This window comes from Schistocerca serialis, chromosome 8, assembly GCF_023864345.2.
Source record: "Schistocerca serialis cubense isolate TAMUIC-IGC-003099 chromosome 8, iqSchSeri2.2, whole genome shotgun sequence".
Taxonomy (NCBI): Eukaryota; Metazoa; Arthropoda; class Insecta; order Orthoptera; family Acrididae; genus Schistocerca; species Schistocerca serialis.
In genome coordinates, this window is record NC_064645.1 from 35,313,197 (window position 1) to 35,336,735 (window position 23,539).

The 23,539-nt window shown below is 38.4% G+C and overlaps 1 protein-coding gene across 1 annotated transcript in view; it reads right to left on the reverse strand.

The window, feature by feature from the left end:
* Positions 1-23,539, reverse strand: part of LOC126416112 (cadherin-99C) — a 627,926-nt gene that overhangs the window by 90,896 nt on the left and 513,491 nt on the right. Inside the window, exons 9-13 of the mRNA XM_050083623.1 lie at positions 23,297-23,491; positions 22,232-22,369; positions 13,978-14,133; positions 3,353-3,517; positions 9-161 (exon numbers count right to left, since the gene is read on the reverse strand). Of these exons, the coding sequence (XP_049939580.1) occupies positions 9-161; positions 3,353-3,517; positions 13,978-14,133; positions 22,232-22,369; positions 23,297-23,491 (807 nt within the window). The remainder of the gene's footprint in view (positions 1-8; positions 162-3,352; positions 3,518-13,977; positions 14,134-22,231; positions 22,370-23,296; positions 23,492-23,539) is intronic.

Here is a 23,539-nt window from a genome sequence, read left to right on the forward strand (position 1 = left end):
TCACTTACAATGATAGTTGCAACTGTAGAATTTATAGGAGCACCTTCACTGACTTGCACTTCATATGTCTGTTGCTCAAATACTGGACTTCGAGTGTTTGGACCAGGAACCACATTAACTTCTACTATTGTCTGAGAATATTTTCCACCTTTATCTGTTGCCTGCAAGTAATTAAAAATTAGATGAGCATTCAGAAAAAAATGAAAGATGGCTTACAGATAACTTAGCATTGAGATGTAACTATCTCGTTACTAGAGTTGAATAATGAAATAGCCAATATCCGATTTATATAGGAGTAGGTGAAACACTTTTCAAGTGTAGGGGTATAGAGAGACAAATAGTGAATGAAATTTGCTTTGATGTCAAGAGAGCAAAATGTGAAGCACACAACAAATACTGTAGCAGAAAATTATCTCTCAGAAAACCCAAAGATAAAAACTAGATTATGAAAAGGATAGATTTCTATTCACCATTAAAATGACTTGTTGAATTGTAGACAGGCATGATGAAAAGACTGTAACATATAAGCTTTTGTACAAAGCCTTCTTCATAAAAGAGAAACACACACATATTTTCACAAAAACAAGCACACCTTGCACACACATGACCACTGCCACACTGCCCAGACTGTAACAGAAAAGTATTGAATGGGAGCAGTAATTCAGAGCAGGATAGAGAAGAGGAAGAAGAGAGATTGGTGCTGCCTGGCAGAACATGCAAGGTCTAGAGGTGATAGGACAGGGCCAACAGGCACAGTGTCAGGAGACTGTGGTAGAGGGATAGGAGGGGGAAAAATTGAGGATTGGAAAGGAGATGAGCTGAGAAGGGAAAAACTGATGGATGTGCTGGCAGAGAGCACAGCAGGGAGGTGAATTGTGGGGAGGTGACAGGGCAGTGGGGGGCAGAAACTGTTGGCTGGAGGGTATGGAGACAGTAGATTACTGTAGGTTGAGGCTGGAATGACTTCAGGAGTGGAGAATGTGTTGTAAAGATTACTCCCATCCGCACAGTACAAAAAACCTGGTGGTGCAGGGGACGATCTAGCTGGCTCAGGTTTCGAAGCAGCCATTGAAATCCAGTACGTTATTTACAGCCTGCATGTTATACCACTTTACTCTTGGCAACAGTTTGGCTGTAGCTATTCTTCCTTGCAGACAGCTAATTGCTAGTCATACCAATATCAAATGCTGAACAGTGTTTACAGCAGAGCTGGTAGAACTTCAGAATACATATCTTGTTCATTCCGACTCATGGTCTTGTTTTTTGATTATCATGCAGATAGAGGTCAGGAATATTTAGCAAGTAAGCAATTCTGGTCATGTAAACCTATACTATAACATTTTCAAATAAGGTGTCAGAAACACTTACATAATTTCCTCGAAATCTGCTTCAAAACTGTGACTTGACTGAATCATAACTGCTACAAAAACTGATTGAAAACTGTTCTGGCAGTGAACCTTACACAAACAAAAATCAAGTAGAAACCTTTTAGACAAACTTTTGAACCTAATTAATCCCCTCAACATCTCTTCCCTTATGGTAACGCATGCATTCTGCTGTACCTCACCCATTCGATCCCTTTTTTTCCCACACTATACATCAACAACCCCCAACAACCTTACTAACAATATCCTAACACTACTCCTCCTTAGTTATGTAAACAAATCTGCTGCACAGCTGTGTGCAACTGCATTGCACCCTCCTATGCCAACCTATTTTATTTGTGGGCCTTCTACAGGAAATTTTCCTAGCCTTCACAGACAGAAATTATCCCCCAGACCTAGCTTGACAACAGATTTCCCATGCCAAGTTCCCACACACCCCCAATCCTCCCAACACTCCTAAGAAACAGCTACAAAGGAGTGACCCCTCTGCCACTCTGGAACAACTGAACCACATCCTTTGTTAGGCTCTTGATTATCTATCATCAGCCCTCAAATGAGGGACTTCCTACCCGAGATCCTTCCCACCCCTTCTAAAGTAGTGTTCCATTACTCGCCCAATCTCCAGCACACCACAGTCCATCCTTGTGCCACTCCCAATCCCAACCTCTTGCCACAGGGATCATATCTCTCTGTGAGACCCAAGTGGAAGACCTGCCCAATCCAACCACCCAGTACTTCCGATTCTAGTTCTGTCACAGGCTTATCCTACTGCATCACAGGACAGGCCACCTGTGAAAGCATGCATGTTATATACCAGCTCTGCTGTAAACACTGTTCAGCATTTTATATTGGTATGACTAGCAATTAGCTGTCTACAAGGAAGAATAGCTACAGCCAAACTGTGGCCAAGAGTAAAGTGGTATAACATGCAGGCTGTAAATAACGTACTGGATTTCAATGGCTGCTTCGAAACCTGAGCCAGCTAGATCGTCCCCTCCACCACCAGGTTTTTTGTACTGTGCGGATGGGAGTAATCTTTACAACACATTCTCCACTCCTGAAGTCATTCCAGCCTCAACCTACAGTAATCTACTGTCTCCATACCCTCCAGACAACAGTTTCTGCCCCCCACTGCCCTGTCACCTCCCCACAATTCACCTCCCTGCTGTGCTCTCTGCCAGCACATCCATCAGTTTTTTCCCTTCTCAGCTCATCTCCTTTCCAATCCTCAATTTTTCCCCCTCCTATCCCTCTACCACAGTCTCCTGACACTGTGCCTGTTGGCCCTGTCCTATCACCTCTAGACCTTGCATGTTCTGCCAGGCAGCACCAATCTCTCTTCTTCCTCTTCTCTATCCTGCTCTGGATTACTGCTCCCATTCAATACTTTTCTGTTACAGTCTGGGCAGTGTGGCAGTGGTCATGTGTGTGCAAGGTGTGCTTGTTTTTGTGAAAATATGTATGTGTTTCTCTTTTATGGAGAAGTCTTTGGACAAAAGCTTATATGTTACAGTCTTTTCATCATGCCTGTCTACAATTCAACAAGTCATTTTAATGGTGAATAGAAATCTATCCTTTTCATAATCTAGTTTTTATCTTTGGGTTTTCTGAGAGATAATTTTCTGCTACAGTATTTGTTGTGTGCTTCACATTTTGCTCTCTTGACATCAAAGCAAATTTCATTCACTAGTTGTCTCTCTATACCCCTACACTTTGACTAGGTATCATGGAGAGTGCCTCCCATCATGAACTATTCTACTAGGTACATTTCTATTCTGCTCATGGTCAACAATTCTTCTACTTTAGCACAGTTAAGTAAGAACACATCGAATTTTATTAGAGTCATTCTAAAGAAAATCAAAAGAATGATGATGGTTGGCTTTAGTAAATTGTCTATATGTCATTGCATCACACTCTGTAATACTATCAGCTAGCTACCAATGAACATGCAGAAGTTTAGGGTGTACCTGGACTGTTATGCTGTACTGTTCTCCAGCTATCAGTTTTCCAATGGTAAATATTTCACCTGTTTTTGGTTCTATTTTGAATTTCTGCCTTCCATTGTTGGAGACATGATATATGCTGTATGAAATTTCGGCATTCTCACCAAGGTCATCGTCTGTTGCAACAACCTGAAATTCATAAAATAATGTAGCCTGGAAGGAATTATTGACAAATATTACTAATTTTTGTGATTTTTTTCTTCTGAGTACAAATATAATTGTCTGTGACTAGAATTAACATATGTGTGAGCGGATATTAGATTTTTTTATAATGGGATTGATAGATAATATGTCATCTTACATGTTTATTATAAGCTACCAGCAATAAAGGGTTCTGCCATCATTCAAAAAGTATATATAGCAAATAGTGAACAGAACACATTAGTTATATTGCTCTGATTTTCCAGTTTCCAATAAGACTGGTGACTGTGGAAACTATTGCAGTGCACCACCAAGTGCAACATGTAAGCATTTGTGTCCTGTGAGACTTTGGAAGTCCCTCAGTGAAAAGGTGAAGTGTGACTGTGAAATGCTTATAGGGCTCTTACCAACTATAAAAAAGTCTCTTTTAAATATTGAGACACAGCATGCTGGAATTACTCCATCTGTTATGATTTCAACCCCTGAAAATATTACTTTCTTCTCTTACATAGTTTACATGTGCCATGTACATAAATATTTCAGAATGATATCTAGACTGAATTTCACTTAGGTTCATTGTTCAGGTTATTGATGTTAATGTGCTGATTCTTCCTTTGTATCAGTTTTCATGAAAGTATTGCTAATCAAGCTGAATTTTTTACTTCAGTGAATTAGCAAATGGTGTGTGAGCTAATACATATTTATGGGTTTAGTGATACCACTCAATCACGAAAACTAGCATTCTGACTTTCCAGTAACATAATTCAAATTCTGTGACATTAATTAACTTACAAGATAATTAACAGAAGAGTTCAGAAGTTTCTATATTTTCCATCATAGATATTGCCTCTGTGCCTGTCAAATTCTGATATTTTCTGTTATACTTTCATTCACCAAATTTTTATCCACAAGATGGCAGAATTCATTAATTCATCAAGCTATTAATTACAATTTTGGAATAATTTCCAATTATCTTCAATATAGCACCTGCACTTGTAAATAGGACATTCCCAATGTGGATGCATAAAATGGTTTTGTAAACTTTTCTAAATTCCTAGACAACCACATATTTCATAAATAGTATTGTTAATACATATAGTATGTCCTGAGTAGCAAAATTTAATGTAGCAGTTTTTCAAATGATTGTGTGATTTCCAAAATAACAATTTGTTCATACGCCAGTCTTTAAATAGTCGATATCACATAAAATAGTCAGTCTGCTACTGGCAAGTAACTGTGTAACATCTATGTACATCAGCACTCAAATGTGAACATGTTAATACCTTTGTGAGAGTCCATGGTCTGAAAGCTCTTAGGCACCACATATGACAAAAGAGTACCCACCTGAATGTGAATACACTAACATCTAAAAGAAAGTATGCATATTGGCATCCAGAAGAAAATGTGGTACTGTCATTGCCTAATAACTTATGAGTGATAGTGCTAATGCAAGTTTGTGAATATTTTGACAGAACTGTGTTGTAAATAATGGGAAGGTTGGACCACCATTGTCACTGATATAATTGGTTGTTGTAATTCACCGCAGGGCTACTTTTGATTTATGGGTAGTGTTTCTAAAAACTGTGCTTAGGCATTATAACTAGTTCGATGCATTCTGCCACTGAACTCTCATTTGTTTCTGAGAGACAACCTGAGTCAAGTGCTGTTTATCTTACATATTTAAGAAACTGACCATTGTTCTAACAATACGGCATTAAGAATAATAAATATGTGAAAAAGTGAAGTCAAAATTCTGGTGTTATATACATTATTAATACATTATTAAGCACCTAGCATTCATTAAGTTTTTCAGTTTCATGGCTACAGACTGGTATGCTGCCGAAGAGGCAGTGTGGAGCAGAACACAGAAATCAGGTTTGTAACCGTACAATAGCAGAGCCTCAGTGAGATATTTGCACTTGCATATCTCACAGATCTAGTAGGACATCTTGTGTAACCAATAAATTCTCAAATAAATGATACTGATGCATGATTCTGACTATTTACATCACCCTGTATCATGTAGCAGTCTTGCATATCAAGTCCAGTTTTGTTATGGCAGAGCAACATAGTCTCTCAAATCTTTAAAAAATTCAATTCTCATCTCTTCTGGCCTTCAGTTTTGTGGAGCCTTATATGGTGAATTCGGCACAGCTGATCCATAACAGTAATCCACAATTTCACAAATGAATATTCCATAATCAAATCTGCTTCATCTAGAAGTGTTTTTTGCTACCCATAATGCCAATCTTGCTCACAAACTGTGCATTGTGCCTTTCTTCATTATCCCTGCAATATTTAAGGTGACTGTATATAATAAATTGAATGAGTGGTGAGCTTGTGATGCTATTTACCAAAGAAACTATGCATACTGATCAGTATTCTCTTGTCTGTCAAACAGTTCTTTGATGTATGAGTGCAAATAGGTGGTACCTCTTTCCACAAACTCTATAGAACTGAATACAATAATCCAGAACCATTGAGTACTTCCTCAACATGGCCCAATGTACTACTTCCCCATCTTTCTCTGATCTCAATTATCCAGATTTAGACTGCAGGTGAATAACAAGACAGTCCAGCCAATATGACGTTTTCCAGCATTTCTGAAAATCTGAGACAGTGCTGCATTTATTTAAATTACTTGAGGAAACTAGATGAAATAAAACAACAAGCCTATGCTGTCTCTCTAGTAGATTTGTTGCATCTTCTATGTGTTCTTCCATTAAAAAGCCATCCTTGGTTTGCTTTGGCCATGACTTTTTATATATGATTGTTCCAGTTTAAGTTGTTTGTAGCTGTAATTCCTAAGTATTTAATTGTACTGATAGCCTTTTGAACCAAAATTTAATGGCTTCCTTTTGCTACTCATGTGGATGACCTCACACATTTTTTATTTAGACTCAACAGCTACTTTTTGTTCCACACAGATATCTCGCCTAAATCATTTTGCAATTTATTTTGTTCTGATGAATTTACTAGAGAATAAACAACAGCATCACCTGCAAACAATCTAAGAGGGATACTCAGATAGTCTCCTAAATTGTTTACACACAGGGTGTAACAAAAATTCAGCCCAAACTAACATGGATGATACACAAGAAAAAACAAACATATTTCGTAAAGCAATCATATGCTGAAACCCCATATTGTGTGAGCACTGAGCATGCTTAGATAGCATATGAGTGAGCAGATAAAAGTCACTGTGTTTAACATTGTTACATCAAATGCTATTTCAACACTGAGTCAGTAAATGGAGGGTAGTACTAGTGCCTGCATGACAGTTGCAGTTTCAACATGGATCACTACACATAGGGAGAACTGTGAGACAAGCACTTTGTTTACAGTGTGGCTGAAGGCATTTGTCAAAGAGCCCGGTGATGTATCGCAAACATTTCCCAACACACGGATGTCCACAATACAGCACATATATTGTAAACTGCACTCGACTGGGAATTACCAGCTCATTGATGGTAAGCAGGGCTAATGCAGGCAGACCTTGGATGATGTGTACATCTAACACTGGGAAAGAAGTGCTGTTACATTTTAAGAACAATCCAGAGACAAGCATGCAAGCAATTGTTGCTGTGCTCAGTATTCATCATAGTTTAATATGAATGTGGTGCATGAACAGCTGCTTCATTCGTATCATCCTATGACAGGGTGTCTACCAATTTTCAGTGGATCTAATTCATCACCTTTTCATGACTTTTTCATTATCTCTTTAGTTACATTCATGACCTCTCAAAACTAAGTGTGGTACAATGAAAAAAAATACTTTTTTATGAGTATGAAAGCTGGTTGAAATGAAAGCTGAATGTAATAATAACAATTTTGAAGGCAAAAAACTTATGTCAAATGTTAAATTTCACAATAAAAGATTCAGTGTTTAACTTTCCTAAGTAAACTTGAAATTTCAACATCTAAAACTTCAGCTTCTTCTTTTGTCTTTTCTATAATCATTTTTTTTTATTTTTGAAATCTTTTATTTCTTGAACTGTTTTTCTTTTAGGGTTGGTCACTTCATTTTCATAAGATTTCTTCTTTTCCACAGCTTCTACTCTTCTTGATGAAGCATTTTTCACAGCTAGTATCACTGATTTTGTGATGCCCCCATTTAGTTGTAAACCACCTAACAATTGTACTGCATTGTGAACACTTCTTTCTGCAACATCTGTATCTTCTTCTAAGTTTTCATCTAAAACTTCTTTGCTAACAGAAAAGCTGCCTTCAACTCCACCATTTCCATAATATATGAGTAACAGCTTCTCCACGAACTTGATGAAGCATGGTTCATACTTTGCAGTAAATTCAACAAAAATTCATCAAGCTTGTTGTTCTCAGCATGAATTGTTTCAATTGATTTTCAGAATATTCACAGAATTTAAAGTATTCTCTCTTCACTACATCAGCTGTTGATGGAGTTATATGTTTTTTGATACAAATTCCTACATTGCAATTGTCACTCAAGAATTTCTCCAAATGGAGCCCTGTATAACTTTGGGTGATAAACATGAGTCACCTCTGATTATCTTTAATTTCAAAGGACTCTTCTCAGTAATTTTTAGAGACAGGCTTTGCAAAATACATGTGCACTCATTTCTGAAAATAAGGCTATTGTTTTCCATGTACAGTGAAATCCTATTTTATGTTTCCGTGTGGTCTACACTTAAAAAACGCAAAATTGACAAAAATGCAGAATGGAGTAAAATGTTAAAATGCCTCAAAATGTGTGCAAAAACACATGAAATTGGCAACAAGATTAAAAATCGCAATCCTCTCCAATACCTTGTATAAAATATGAAGGAAATTAAATGTGCAAGCAATGTTTCTACAATAATTCATGGTAATAAAATCAATGGATGTGTACCAGATCGCCCAAGAAATTCATGAACACTCAGTCACTTTTATCATGATCAGTTTTCAAAGCTCCATGCACTACATGATGTCAGCAAATGCCACAACGAAACATTTGCGGTTGATTATCTTCTTCACTGATTATAAATGCTTGCAAATCATGCAACATCTTTAAATTCACATTTGGTCCATTCACTGAAATTTCAATTCTACTCTTACGTGACATATTCAAACCATTCAGAACTACCAGGAAACATGACTGTAAATGGAAGATGTGGCAGAATTCAAAAATACAGATGTTGAATTTCTTGTATATACAGACAGATTTTGTTCACCTTAGAGGCAAACAACCAAATCCATGTATTCCTTTTAGACAATTTTGTTTAAACTCTCATCTTATGACACAAAAGAATCCACTTTCCCTGAGTTTGTCACCCAGGAGATTCTGTAAATAAGGGCCACATCCATAAGTAATTATATATGACAAATTATTGTTGTGTAACTGGATTTTTTGATAATCGTGCTATCAGGAAACACAATTTGGAATATCCAGAATTAGATTTTCACTCTGCAGCGGAGTGTGCGCTGATATGAAACTTCATGGCAGATTAAAACTGTGTGCCGGACCGAAACTCAAACTTGAGACCTTTGCCTTTCGTGGGCAAGTGCTCTACCATCTGAGTTACCCAAGCACGACTCACGCCCCATCTTCACAGCTTTACTTCTGCCAGTACCTCGTCTCCTACCTTTCAAACTTTACAAAAGCTCTGTTGCGAATCTTGCAGAACTAGCACTCCTGAAAGAAAGGATATTGCGGAGACATGGCTTAGCCACAGTCTGGGGGATGTTTTGAGAATGAGATTTTCACTCTGCAGCGGAGTGTGCACTGATATGAAACTTCATGGCAGATTAAAACTGTGTGCCTGACCGAAACTCGAACTCGAGACCTTTGCCTTTCGTGGGCAAGTGCTCTACCATCTGAGCTACCCAAGCATGACTCACGCCCCGTCCTCACAGCTTTACTTGTGCCAGTACCTTGTCTCCTACCTTCCAAACTTTACAGAAGCTCTCCTGCGAACCTTGCAGAACTAGCACTCCTGAAAGAAAGGATATTGCAGAGACATGGCTTAGCCACAACCTGGGGGATATTTCCAGAATGAGATTTTCACTCTGCAGTGGAGTGTGTGCTGATATGAAACTTCCTGGCAACTTTACAAAAGCTCTCCTGCGAACCTTGCAGAACTAGCACTCCTGAAAGAAAGGATATTGCAGAGACATGGCTTAGCCACAGCCTGGGGGATATTTCCAGAATGAGATTTTCACTCTGCAGCGGAGTGTGTGCTGATATGAAACTTCCTGGCAGATTAAAACTGTGTGTCGGACCAAAACTCGAACTAGAGTCCTTTGCCTTTTGCGGGCAACTTCATTCTCTGGGGCTACATGTAAGCTGAGTTGACTCAGAGGCGGAATCGGTTGCAAGAATTCTTGCTGTACCTACACAAATACAGAACATGCCATGCATTTTCCAGCACAGAGGTTAATGTTGCTCATTTCGAATATTTATTGTAATGTAATAGTTATCAGAACAAGAACAGAGTGAAAAACATTTAACTCCATTTTATCCTCAATCACAGACAATAAACCTCCTGGGTAATCTTTACTCTAACAATATGTGTTTCCAAGACGGTTACTTTACAAATTATATTTGTTTTTGTGTGCATCATCACCTCTGTTAATTTGGGCACTGCATTTTTGGACACCCTGCAGATTAAGGACAGCAGAGAGCATATAACACTTCCATTGGGAATGCCAGATATCACTTCTGTTTTACTCAGTCACTTTGCATCAGGTACTATGAAGAGTGACCTTTCTGACAGGAAATCATGAACCCAGTTGCACAACTGAGACTCCATAAACAAGCAGTTTGATTGGATACTGCTTGTGAGGAATGAATCGAAAGCATTCTGAAAATCCAGAAATATAGAATCCATATGACATCCCCTGTCAATAGTACTCATTATTTTCTGCAAATAAAGAGCATAAAATTCCATAAAATTTCAGATGTGCAGCCGCATAAATTCAGCTTCTTCTTCTAACATTTCGGCTGAATACCATCCATCCATCTTCAGAGGTAGCCAAGGTGACGAACGCTCCAGCACTTGCTCTGTCCTTTTAAACTTGAGGACCGAACCACTGCGTATGTGGCCAAAGATACACGAGGCACCAGTGACATTGATAGGTGGCAAAGAGGTGTAACATATGCACGTAAATTAAATCTACGGCTGCACAGTCGATCAACATGGTGATATCGATGTCGCACAGAGAGCTGCACCGTTGTGACATCTTTGTGATTTAATTACAGAAATTCCTAGATTCCATGACTTGTCCAAGCTGAAGCCGCTCTCTCTATTCATTAAACTCATCACCAACTGAATTTCAGTTGCATCTTTCACTACTGAGTCCCATAAATATGAAGTCGAGGCTAAAATTTCGACGTTATCGTACACCATAGAGTGCCCAGTGGCAATACAGTGCTCGGCCACCGCAGATTCATTAGGTTGTACGAGACGGGTGTGCCTGCAGTGCATCTCTCCTCGACTGTACGTGTCATCTGTCTGGGGATCTTATAAACCCCAGGCTTCTGAAGCACCAAATCATCTTTAACAGAACCCAGGAGTGCTGCAGTCTTTGGTGGAGGGCGAAAAATCACTTTCACTTCGTGTTTACTGTGGATCTGTCCTATTTTTGATGAAAGGTTTCCCACATACGGCAGGAAAGCTAGAGTGTTAGTCACTTTGGCTCACTCTGAGGATAGCTGGATGGTATTCAGCTGAAATATTAGAAGAAGCTGAATTTGTGCAGCTGCATGCCCAAACTTTTATGGAACAGTCTTTAAACTGCAAAATCATGAAGATGCAAAAAAATTTTTTGCAAACCCTCATCACCAGTTGTGTAAAGGCCTCATCGCCACTGCTGTGGAGGCAGAGTTGGTGAGTTCATGAAATGGCTTCTGGTGCGGTACACTGCTAAAACAATTTCCCCTTGCCACTATTACCCAGCTAGATCCCAATGTCAGGTAATAGCATAGGAGAATAAAGGTTCTACAACACTCCAACAAATTAGTAACAAACTCATACAGCAATGCTTGCAATATAATACAAAAAAGGTCCTCAATGAGTAAGTGCAAATAATCATAGGTAATTTCACAGGACATAGTAAATGCAATTACAATTGTCTGTTCACTTCTAAGAGTTCACTAAATGATGTTCCCTGTCTAAGTCAGCCGATGATGATCTAGAGCTGCTCTTCTATTTTCCAAGTAGGCTTCTGTCTTTTGTTGTCCGGTCATTGGCAGACTGTACTCAGCTGCCCATTGGCTGGGGCGAAGTCGATAACTCCATTCTCAGTGACACCAGTAGCATTGATGGAACTTGCACAAGTGGCGAGTCTCTTTGGCAATGACACCAGTTTGCATCTTTACACCTGTCATGCTTTTGCCCTGGCTGTGTCTTGTCGGATGACACAGAAGTTTTGTTTCACAAGAACAATATTTTCTGAATATGTGCTGATTATGTGCCAACAGATGATTTTCTTTGAGGTAATTCATAATGTTCAAACACAGTACATGTTCCAAAATCCTACTGTAAATCAACATCAGTAATATGGGTCTGTAATTCAGCGGGTAACTCCTATTTCCTATCTTGAGTATTGGTGTGAACTGTGCGACTTTCAGTCTTTAGGTACAGATCTTCCATCAAGTAAGCAGTTGTATATGGTTGCTAACAAGGGAACCTCCCCATCGCACCCCCCTCAGAATTAGTTATAAGTTGGTACAGTGGATAGGTCTTGAAAAACTGAACACAGATCAATCGAGAAAACAGGAAGAAGTTGTGTGGAACTATGAAAAAATAAGCAAAATATACAAACTGAGTAGTCCATGTGTAAGATATGCAACATCCAGGTGGGTGTGTACCCAAGAGTGCCATGGTCCCTTGGTTAGCGTGTGCAGCTGCGGACCGATAGGTCCTTGGTTCAAGTCTTCCCTCGGGAGAAAATTTTAATTTTTTATTTTCAGACAATTATCAAAATTCAGGCACTCACATATAATCAACAATGCTCTCCAAAATTCCAGGACATGTTCAGATTTGCTTGGACATATGCAGGATTTGACGGTCTATACACGGAAAAATTTGAAAACGTTAAAAACATATGTTTTGACAGAGCACAGACAAAACCGTGCGACTGTGAAACTGTTGCAGTTAATGTGACAAACTCTTATGTTTTCACACTTTTTTGGGAGTGATTATCACATCCACAAGAAAACCTAAATTGGGCAAGGTAGAAGAATCTTTTTACCCATTCACCAAGTGTACAAGTTAGGTGGGTTGACAACATATTCCTGTCATGTGACGCACATGCCGTCACCAGTGTCGTATAGAATATATCAGATGTGTTTTCCTGTGGAGGAATCGGTTGACCTATGACCTTGCAATCAAATGTTTTCGGTTTCCATTGGACAGGCATGTCCTTTCGGCTACTAATCGCAAGGTTTTGCGGTGCGATCGCAAAACACAGACACTAAACTTATTACACTGAACAGAAACGTCAATGAACGAATGGACAGATCATAACTTTGCAAAAATAAAGAAAGTAAACTTTTCACTCTAGGGAAGATTTGAACCAAGAACCTGTCGTTCCGCAGTTGCTCACACTAACCACGGGACCACGGCGCTCCTGAACTCGGACTCTCCTAGATGTTGCCTATCTTGCACATGGACTACTCAGTTTGTATATTTTGCTTAGTTTTTTCATAGTTCCACACAACTTCTTCCTGTTTTCTCAATTGATGTGTGTTCAGTTTTTCAAGGCCTACCCACTGTGCCAACTTATAACTAAATCTGAGAGGGGTGCGATGGGGAGGTTCCCTTGCCTTTATTAAATGATTTAAGTTACTTCACTACACTGAGGATATCAACTACTAAGTTTCTCATGTTTGGAGCTGTTCTTGATTTGAATTCTGTATTATTTACTTCAATTCTTTTGTGAATTTCTTTGGTGAAGGAATTTCAGAAAACTGTAACCACAGAACTTTAGTGGCACTTTCATTGGTAACATTGCCATTGTTATTGCACAGTGAGAATATTGATTGTATCTTGTAACTGGTATCTTGGGATTTTCTACCAGATTTCCAGATGGAGTTTCACAGTAAAAGCTATTGAAAGCATCTCACACTCCCAATTCCATTTCAGATTTGAAGCTCCTGTGAAACATTACCAGTCTTGGAGATTTTGCTTGCTTTGTAAGATTTTTTTTCATTGCTTCTGCAACAGTTTGCTGACCTCTTCTGTGTACCATGGAAGATCAGTTTTATTGCTTATTAATTTATTCGGTATAAATCTCTCAATTGCCACTGATACTATTTCTCTGAGTTTTAACAAATATATCATTTCATTATCTAAGATACTAAGTAGTCTTGGATGGGATACAAACATTGTGTTAAATTGTCATTTAGAGCCTACACATCACTGTGTGATCACATTATGATTATAAAATCTGAGAAGAATGGATACTGATAAAAACCCATTGCAACCTACAGTATAGACAAGGCGCTTCCCTTCTCCGGCCTGTATGGTGATGGGGGCTATCGCTGGCAGCCGTGGCGCGTTGTCATTCACATCGTTCAAGGTGACGGTGAGGGTGAGCGGGCGACTAGCGGCACCGTTACCTCCGGTCATCTCCCGAGCAACAACCTGTAACATAGTTCCACTTTAAGTTATTTGTATGCTCTGAATGTATCAATAACATTCAATATCAAACAATGGAAAATCCAGGATGGAATGTGACAATATCATGAAAAGGATAGTTCTATTCACCAATAGCAGAGATGCTGAATCCCAGATAGGCACAACAAAAAAAGGCCAACAAGGCCTTTGCTGAAAATAGACAACACACACACACACAAATGCCAGTCACACAGACATGACCACAGTCTCTGGCAGCTGGTCTGGCTTCAGCTGCCAGAGACTCTGGTCACATATGTGTGTGTGTGTGTGTGTGTGTGTGTGTGTGTGTGTTGTCTATTTTTGACAAAGGTCTTGTTGGCTGAAAGCTCACTTCCTGATAGTCTTTTTGTCGTGCATCTCCCCTATATCATGAGCAGCAACTATACTTTTCAAGACACTCAAGATCATTATTTACTTATTTAAACACACAAAGTGCAAATATCAGATGTGCTGAAGAAATCCAGCGCAAAAGTTTTCTGGGTGCAGAACTGCCTCATACTGTAAAGTAACTAACTCAGCAACAGTTATTTTACAACCCGACACAGTTTTATGCTTAGAAAACTTGCATGTTAACTGACTATCAGCAGGAGCCTATACATCTACAATTCTAGTTTTCACTTATTGAAATTTCCATTGAAGTCCTAGCTTCCTAATTACACTGATCAACAACATATTTGCTAAAAAGAATTGAATGGTGTTCTTTGCTAAGTCATGGGTGCTGAATTTGAAAATGAGATCAGTTTTTGGCTATTGGGCTCAGTTTTCTTGTGACATGTGTAACGAAAGTTGTCAGTACTAAATTCTCATTTCTCACTGAAAAACATGATACACTATGTTACTAAAGAACACAATCCAGTAAAACTTCACATACAATAACATTTTTTTATATGTATACCTTGAATATTATTTACATGATATACACATATGTAGTAACATAAAAACGTATGTAAAAATTGTATTTTTACTCAAATGATTTTCATTCAAGGTTATTGTGGATATTTTAGATGAATCTGTGTAGATGGTTACAACTGCAATTATTATTATTATTGTTATTATTATTATTATTATTATTGAAAATTACCACACATCGCTTCTCACAAGGTCATACCACATGTGGTGTTGTCTACATCTGAACGTTAATGTTTCTGTAAAAGGTTACTTGAACAATTAATTTTCAGAACCATCCAGTGTAACAAGGACAGTACCCATTCAATCCCTGTGGTTCCCAATATTTTCACTAGGTCTTTTTTATGGTAAATGTTTCTAAAATACAGAGCTGCCAGATCACCATAGGCACAGTTGAAATAATAAACAGAATTACAAATAATATTAATTTGGACAGTACAAAATTCAACAGCCATAATACATTTGGACTTTTTCATCAAAACATAAAAAGCTTGTACAATGTGAAAACAGAGCTTCTTTTTTTTAACACAAGGTATGACAGACTTAAAGGTACTTCTACAGATGTGCTATGCATTACTGTAGGCATAAGGTAAAGGAAAATGAGAGTAACAATACACACAAAAAGTGGACTAAAGTCCAAGGCCAAAGACATTAGTATATACTGCAGAGACCATCTGCTTCAGTGTCATACTTCACTAAAAGACTTTGAAATATACAAGGTAGCACTTCTGACAGTCTATATGCCACCAACAGGAAAAGTTCTAAACTTCATTAATCAAGTAGAAGGGAGTATTAATATGACTCATTCCCACTAAGTGGGAAAATGCTGCATGCGGAGATCCCAATATATGTTTCGACTCTGAAAGTTCTGATTGAGGGCATCTAGAGTTACTGCTGACCAGCTTCAGTTTGATTCCCACAGTAACATTCCCAATAAGAATAGGAGGGCATGGCACAACAACTGCTGATTGTTTCCTAACTATATCTGTCTTTAATGAAATAATTGGTTTAATTTTAATTTTAATTTTAATTTTAATTTAATGAAATAATTGGTTTAGCTATGAAGGGAAAAACAAAATATGTCAGCTACACTAGTTTCTGTTAGAATTTACAGGATCAAAAAATGTAAAGAAGTTAACCAAGAACATACAGTAGATGAGTAATTTAACTATTTACTACAAATATTATAACAACTTTATGAATCCAGTTCTCCTTTACAATGATCCAAGGAAGTTGAGACAGAGGGTGGCTAACATCTGAGATCAAAATATCTTGTGCTACAAAGAGAGAATGTTATTTAATGGAAAAGATTAGCTCTAATCACACCTTAAAAATGCACTACGAGCAATGTAGTCCTAAAAAAGGCAGAAACCAAGCGCTATGCAGAAAATGAAAATTCCGAGAGCAAGGCAAGGACAATTTGTACCATTATTAGGCACAAAAAGAATGAACTCAGTAATGCAAATTATATCGATCTTTCTGAGGGCACTAGCAGCAACAGAGAATGTGAAATTAAAATCATTGGCTACATAATTCAGTGAATTGTTCCTAACAGTAGCTGAAAACACAGGAACAAAATATTGTCCATCAAAAGCAGATATAATATATTGACTTTGACAGGTAATACAAATTCCACTATCAGATGTTGGTACTCTTCTGGCTATGATGCTATCTCAGCCTTAGTACTAAAATCTCCTGCTGACTTGGGAGCACCACCTGCGAGTTACTTTTTGAATCAGTTGATGAGTCAAGAAAGACTGAAGTATGCAGAAGGAACATCAACATACAAAAGTGGAAATAAGAAACTGACCTCTAATTATGGAGTAATCTTACTCCTTCCTGTGTTCACACAAATTTTTGAGAAAGTACCTAAGAACACAATACTGAACCGACTTTCTGAGAATAAAGACACAAAAGAATTACAGAATAACTTTATGACTTTTTAACTGTAGCTCAGTTTAGCTTCCGTAAAGGCATCTCTACTGTGTAAACTGCATATGATCTCACAAACTCTCCTCTAGTGGAATTAAACAATAAAAATCACCCTGTAGGCATTTCATGTGATCTTGTCAAGGCCTTCGGTGGCATAGATAAAAAATTCTGCTATAGAAACTAAAATGGTAATGCATTAAATGTCTTCGCCTTGCATTGATGGAATCATATCTTAACAACAGAATGCACAGCCATCACCTTAACAATTAATCTTCCAAAAACTCAAAATGTTATAGAATGGGTAACATATCTACTCACCGAGTGGCATCAGGAATAGAAATTTGCAAGCTTTCAGAGGCACTGCCTCCTCCTTCTATCAGAAGGGTTGAAGGGAAAGGAAGAGGCTGAAGGAAACAGACTGATGAGGTTTAAAAAATGGGGAGAGTTTGGAAAAGATTCCCAGAACCCTTTACTGGATGGCTTGAGAAGGAAAGACTGTCCTGCCCGATAAATCTCTGCTGATCTGGGATTCTAGGTGACTTCCACACTTTCCCCATTTCCAAATCCAGCATACATTCACTCAGTTCTGTCCTACGGCACAGTTATCTGGAGCACTTGTACTAAGGTGAAAAAAGTTTTTGAACAATTTGCTGAAGCTTCTGCAGGCACCTAAGTATTCTTACACTCACATGCCACTATATGTACTCCCTGATGGTATTTGTGGTTAATGAGAAGAGTGGTTTTAGGATGAACTCAACTATTCACAGCCACAATACTAGAAGTAGAAATAATTTCCATGTAGACAACACATCCTCCTCTAGGGCTCAGAGTGAAGTTTATATTCGGGGGCAAAAGTCTGCAAATGTTTCCAGTGAACATCAATCAAGAAATTGAACTACGCATATATAAAAAATGAAGTACAGGAATAGCTCATTAGCAACTCCTTCTAAAATTTTTCTGTATATTTGGCCTTAGGAACATAAATGCTGCCTTATTTTAATACTTCTATCAGACATATCCTGATGTTTCCAGTGTGTAGACAGCTAATATGGGTCTCAATGAAGTTAAAATGCTTCATTTGAAGTATTAGATAGTAACAGGAGCTGAGTAGTATGGCAAGAGAAGGAATCACTTCTATCAACACAGCTATGCTTCTCCTAAAACACACACCTGAAGTAATCTGGAAGTGATGGGAATTACTTATCGGTTTTTGTACATCAGCACTTGTCATAATTTGTTGTTAGCACAGTTTACAAAAGTAGCCACCAGTGGTCAGTTCTGTCTGTTAATATCTAATTTGACCCATTCCATGATGGAGTTGGCAGAACATGATGTTTGAACAAATGAAAAATTCAGAAATTTAACTCCAGGAAATAAAGGTGGTTTGGCAGCATTGTAAATGACTCATCTTCAAACATACAGAATCAACTGCATTTCAGCATTGTGACAACTGTCTTACATGATTTTGTTGTTCCAAATGTGTGAAAGTTTATGGTTTGTACTAAATCAGAAGAAAACATGCTAACATTAATCCGCATAAATATCACAATTTTTTGTTGTATTTGTGGAGTGTCAAAATGGAAACTTAATACTCTTGTAGAGTATGCTTGGCAACCAGGACAAGAGTTGCCCCCCCCCCTTTCTCATGTCCTATGTATGCTGTTTGTCATTGGCTGCACTCCTAACGGGGTAATTAAAAACAGTGTATCACATGTCCATTCCAGTTGGCAGATTTTGAAGAGCCAATGGACCACAATCAGCTGTTATTTTACTTTGGCAAAGATAGATTGAATGATGTCAAGAACAAGGAAAACAGAGCAACGTCCTAACTAACCATTTGTTCTTAGGGCTGTTCGTCACAGTGGAGAATTTTCAATATCATTACCTCCTGAGAAAGTGACAGTGAGTGGTGACAAATATAATGATGAACTCACAGAACACAGCAAAGGAGATATGCAGGCCGATCCAACATTCTGAGGCCACTGTGAATCAAATGAGCCACACTTTCTGTCTCAAGGGGCCCTAATGACATAATTCATAATTTAAATTTGTCAAATCAATAGGCTGTCACGATTAAAAGGCTAGAATTTTCTCTTCTGCAATGTTTATCATGACCACCATGCTGTTTTACTCATTATTTCTCCAAGGAAGATGACACTTTTTTTTGTTAACATACTGTGACCATGGTGGAGGCACTCACCCATGACTTTGGTGTACATAAGGTGGTATTTCTTTTGTAGATTCCAGCAAAGTTAGATTGAAAGCAGAGTTTCTCATAATGAGTACAAATTTTCTTCTTTTCTGATTGCTTGTAGAGCTAATCTGAAGGAGATATACTTATCCAGTATGAGAAATACATATGGTATACATTTGGAGGTTTCAAAGTAATTGCAGCACTTTCTCACGTGTTGCTTGTATATATGAAGCACTGCTATCTTCTATGCAAGAGTGACAGCAGAGACAGAAAAAAAATACTATTATGGGAGAAATGGCCTACTCAGAATGAATTGCTATCCATGCATAAGATCATAATGAACATTCTTATTGACCCCAAAAATGTGTAACTACCTCCTCTTCATATTAAACTGCATCTCGTCAAAAATTTAGTGAAAGCCTTGGAGAAAACTTCACAAGGATTCTGTGCTTGCAAAGAAGTTTCTAAGAATCAGAGAAGGAAAAATAAAGATAGGAACATTTGTAGGTTTCAACATTAGGGAATCAATGTTTGATGAAGACATTCTTGATTTGTCGAGTGATCTTGAAAGAGTGGCATGGTTGCCTTTCATAAGTTTCTGCAAGAACTTTTAGGCAACCATAGGGCAGAGAACTATGGTAACTTATTGCCTGTTGTTTTTCATCTCAAAGTCTTGGGTGGGCATTTGTTTAATGATTTTTCTGACATTTGGCTAGCACAAGTGGCTGGTGTTGTCAAAGATCCACCCTCCATTTCTGGAAGTAAGATTACCACTATGGTTCTTCCCATGTTATATGCAACAGTTGACTGCTGCAGTACAGGATTCCAGTAATTATTCATCTTGAGGCTGCTTCTTATTTGTCAAAACTATTGACGTGTTTCTGAATTTCAATGGCTTCCTTGCAAAAAGGGATGGGTGAATCTGCATGTCAGTGAATTTTATTATATGGTCACTCTCACACAGCATGTGCTGTGCCATGGTTTATTTCTCCACCTGTCTCCACCATCAACACTGTTTATCTTCAAATTGTTTTGTACTGATGGATCATCTGCGCATTCCAACAGACTTTTTCACATGTATATGATATTTGGTATATTTCCAATATTGGGAGTGGGTCCTTTTTCTCCTTTACTGATCTGAGACACTCTAATCTTCTTCATCAGTTTGTATACAGTGTGAGTCACTAACTACTGCCACCAAGAATAACTCCAAAAGAATGATAGGAGCTAAAAATTTGGTGGGAAAAAAGTTGCATGGGACAACAGGGCCATAAAATGACGTTGTTTTTTTGTTGCTAGGTGAGGTCACTTCAGAGATGTGAAGGTCAACTTTGTTTTTATACATGGGATGCTATAGTTTGGTACTTATTTTCTGATAGCAGCTATCAAGACAAATCCAATGATATGTAACAGTAAGGTCTCTGAAGGTCAACGAAGGTCACAATGGTGGAGTGAATGTCCATTTACAGAAGGTGTTCAAAGTGAGACCATTGGTATCAGTGCAGTGCTGCAACAAGTCTCTAGCTCTCACTGAATTTCATGGCATTCTCTGTAATTGAGAAGCATGTCAACTTGTTCTTCAAAGGAACACATCATTCACATTCACTTGATTCGACGATACCAGTCTTACCATTCGTAGTAGTGTCGTATTGTGAAACCGTCGAATGATGTTTACATGTCAATGACATGTTACATGGATATGCCGTATTCAGTGACTATTCACTATTTGCATGATACACAAGAGAAAATTGTCAGCGCATGTGCTTTGATAAGTGCCGATGTGAGAAGGAATAACACTCAATCTATGATAAGCACTGAGTAGGAGGATGTCACTGAAAAAAATTTTATGGTTGGGCTACAAATAGTACTCAAGGGAATGATAAAGTGAAAATGGTAACTATGATATTCAGTGTAGTGATGAGTTATTGCAAGATGTCACTGGAATGGAATGATTCAGTTAGTACTGAAGTGCTAATGGCTGAGACTGATGATGCACTAGAGCACAAGAAATTTTGTCCGTGAACAATGAAGCTGAGAGTGATGATGCTGTTAATGATGATGAGATTGAAGATATGTTGCTTTAAGGAGATTAATTAATATTTATATGAACAGTTCTGTGATGCAGGATTATGATGATTCTATTGAGTTCTTGGAACAACTAAGGAGATATATTGCTGCCTATTGCTACTAATGGTTTACTGGTCACTTGTGGAGGGTTGTAAACAGGGAAGACAATTTAATAATAATTTAGATTTGGAGAAATTTCCTGAGGGAGAGATCTTTATGGGTATACGGAATACTTACAACCACGATAACGATAACTTGCAATTTTGGGCAAACTTATTGAAAGAAATTATCCTGTTTGGTGGGATGAAAATGACACTGTTTGCAATAAGCGTGCTATTGAACAATACATTTGAGTTTAGTTTTATAGGTTAACTGTTTGCCTTCAAACCACTCTCCAGGCTGTTTTGCATACTTTTTGAACCTTGGAGGTGCTACTTCTGAATTAACTGGCTCATCAGTTAACATCATCTACAGCTGAGTGCGCCCTGCACCACTCCACCCACCAAGGAAAAATCCTTGGCAGTACCAGGAACTCAACTCGAATACTTTGCATGGCAGCCATCACACGACCATTCAGCTACAGAAACTGATTAACTAATAAGTGGGTGGGGGGTTCAATATCTACGTTAGCAAGAAATCAATTCAGTGCACATTACCACTGTACTAGTCATTATTAAATATCATTTCTGAGTTTAGTCTGCTGTGTTCTAGTTGAGTAAATAGTTCCCGGGTTGTTGTAGGCACTATCTACAACTCATTGGGAAAAATATTACACTATCCACAGAGAGGACATATGCTCACTGCATTGCATTGAGCATACATGCAATGCACAAGGGAGGCAAGACCTACTTATCCACACTATTCCTCATTGTGCTGCAGCTGATGTGCTGGTCGAAGGTTGCTTCCTCAGATCTCTGTGCCCATCAGTCAGTGCATGAGAACAGCTTTACAGGTTCATTCACATACCTGAAATCTGAACTTCCCTGGGCTCGGCGGATCCCTGTCAAGTGTTTCTTCATTGACCACCAGTATGCCACTGTTGTCAACTTTAAAGAAGTTTGTTGTCAGTTCGAATGCATATGTTGGTTTTGGATCATCAGGACCCTGCAACAATCATAAATCTTGAAAATGGGTAGCATATGTACATATAAACTTAAGCATTTCAAAATTAACTTCCAAGATTTCACAGCAACTAGGAGAAAAACCACTTTCACATAAAGCATTAACACTTCTGTCCTTTCAGTTTTGTGAGCATTGTATTACAGCATTTTCAAAGTTTATACTTTCAGAGTAAAAGAGACCACTCACCAAACAGCAGGAGCATTGAGTCATCAACAGATGCACAAAAAGGGAAAAAAAGAAAAAGAAATAGAAAAAGGCTTGCCAGGTTTTGGAGGAAATAATGAGCTCGAGTACACATACACAAGCGAGCGTACCGACCACCCACCCACGCACCTACCCACCCACCCACATGCACACACACACACACACACACACACACACACACAAACACACACACACACACGTGTCCAGCTACATTGAGCTGGCTGAACATACAGTCAGACAGCACAATGTAGCTGTGCAGGTGGTTTGTGTGTGTGTGTGTGTGTGTGTGTGTGTGTGTGTGTGTGTGTGCGTGTGTGGAGGAGGGGAGGGGGGCATATGTGTTTGGTTGTGCATGCTCATTAATGGATTTATCCAAAATCTAAGAAGTTTTCATTTTCTTTTTCAAGTGCTTGTCAACAACTCGACACTTCTACTATTCAGTGAGTGGTCTCCATTACTACTAAGTATTTACATTTTGAAACTTCCTGGCAGATTAAAACTGTGTGCTGGACCAATAATTGAACTTGGGACCTTTGCCTTGAGCCTTTGTTCGAGTCTTGGTCCGGCACACAGTTTTAATCTGCCAGGAAGTTTCATATCAGCGCACACTCCACTGCAGAGTGAAAATCTCATTCTGGAAACTATTTACATTTACCAGAACTTTCCTTACCATATTGCTACAAATTCTGTGACAAAAGTACGTACAAGATCAGCATCAGTTACTGTAAGCTTAATTGGGTTCCCACTGGCATCAATAACTTTAGTTCCAATTGGTGCATTTTCATCCACAAATCCATCAGCTGCAGAGACCTGGATTTTTGGTGGGTTGCTGTCCACTGGCTTGACTGTGATGAACAGTTTTGCAGTTGCAAATCTGCGTTGTTCAGATTCTTCTTCTGCCTAATGGAACAAGGCAATAACACTTTCAATAACTTACTTGGAAGTATA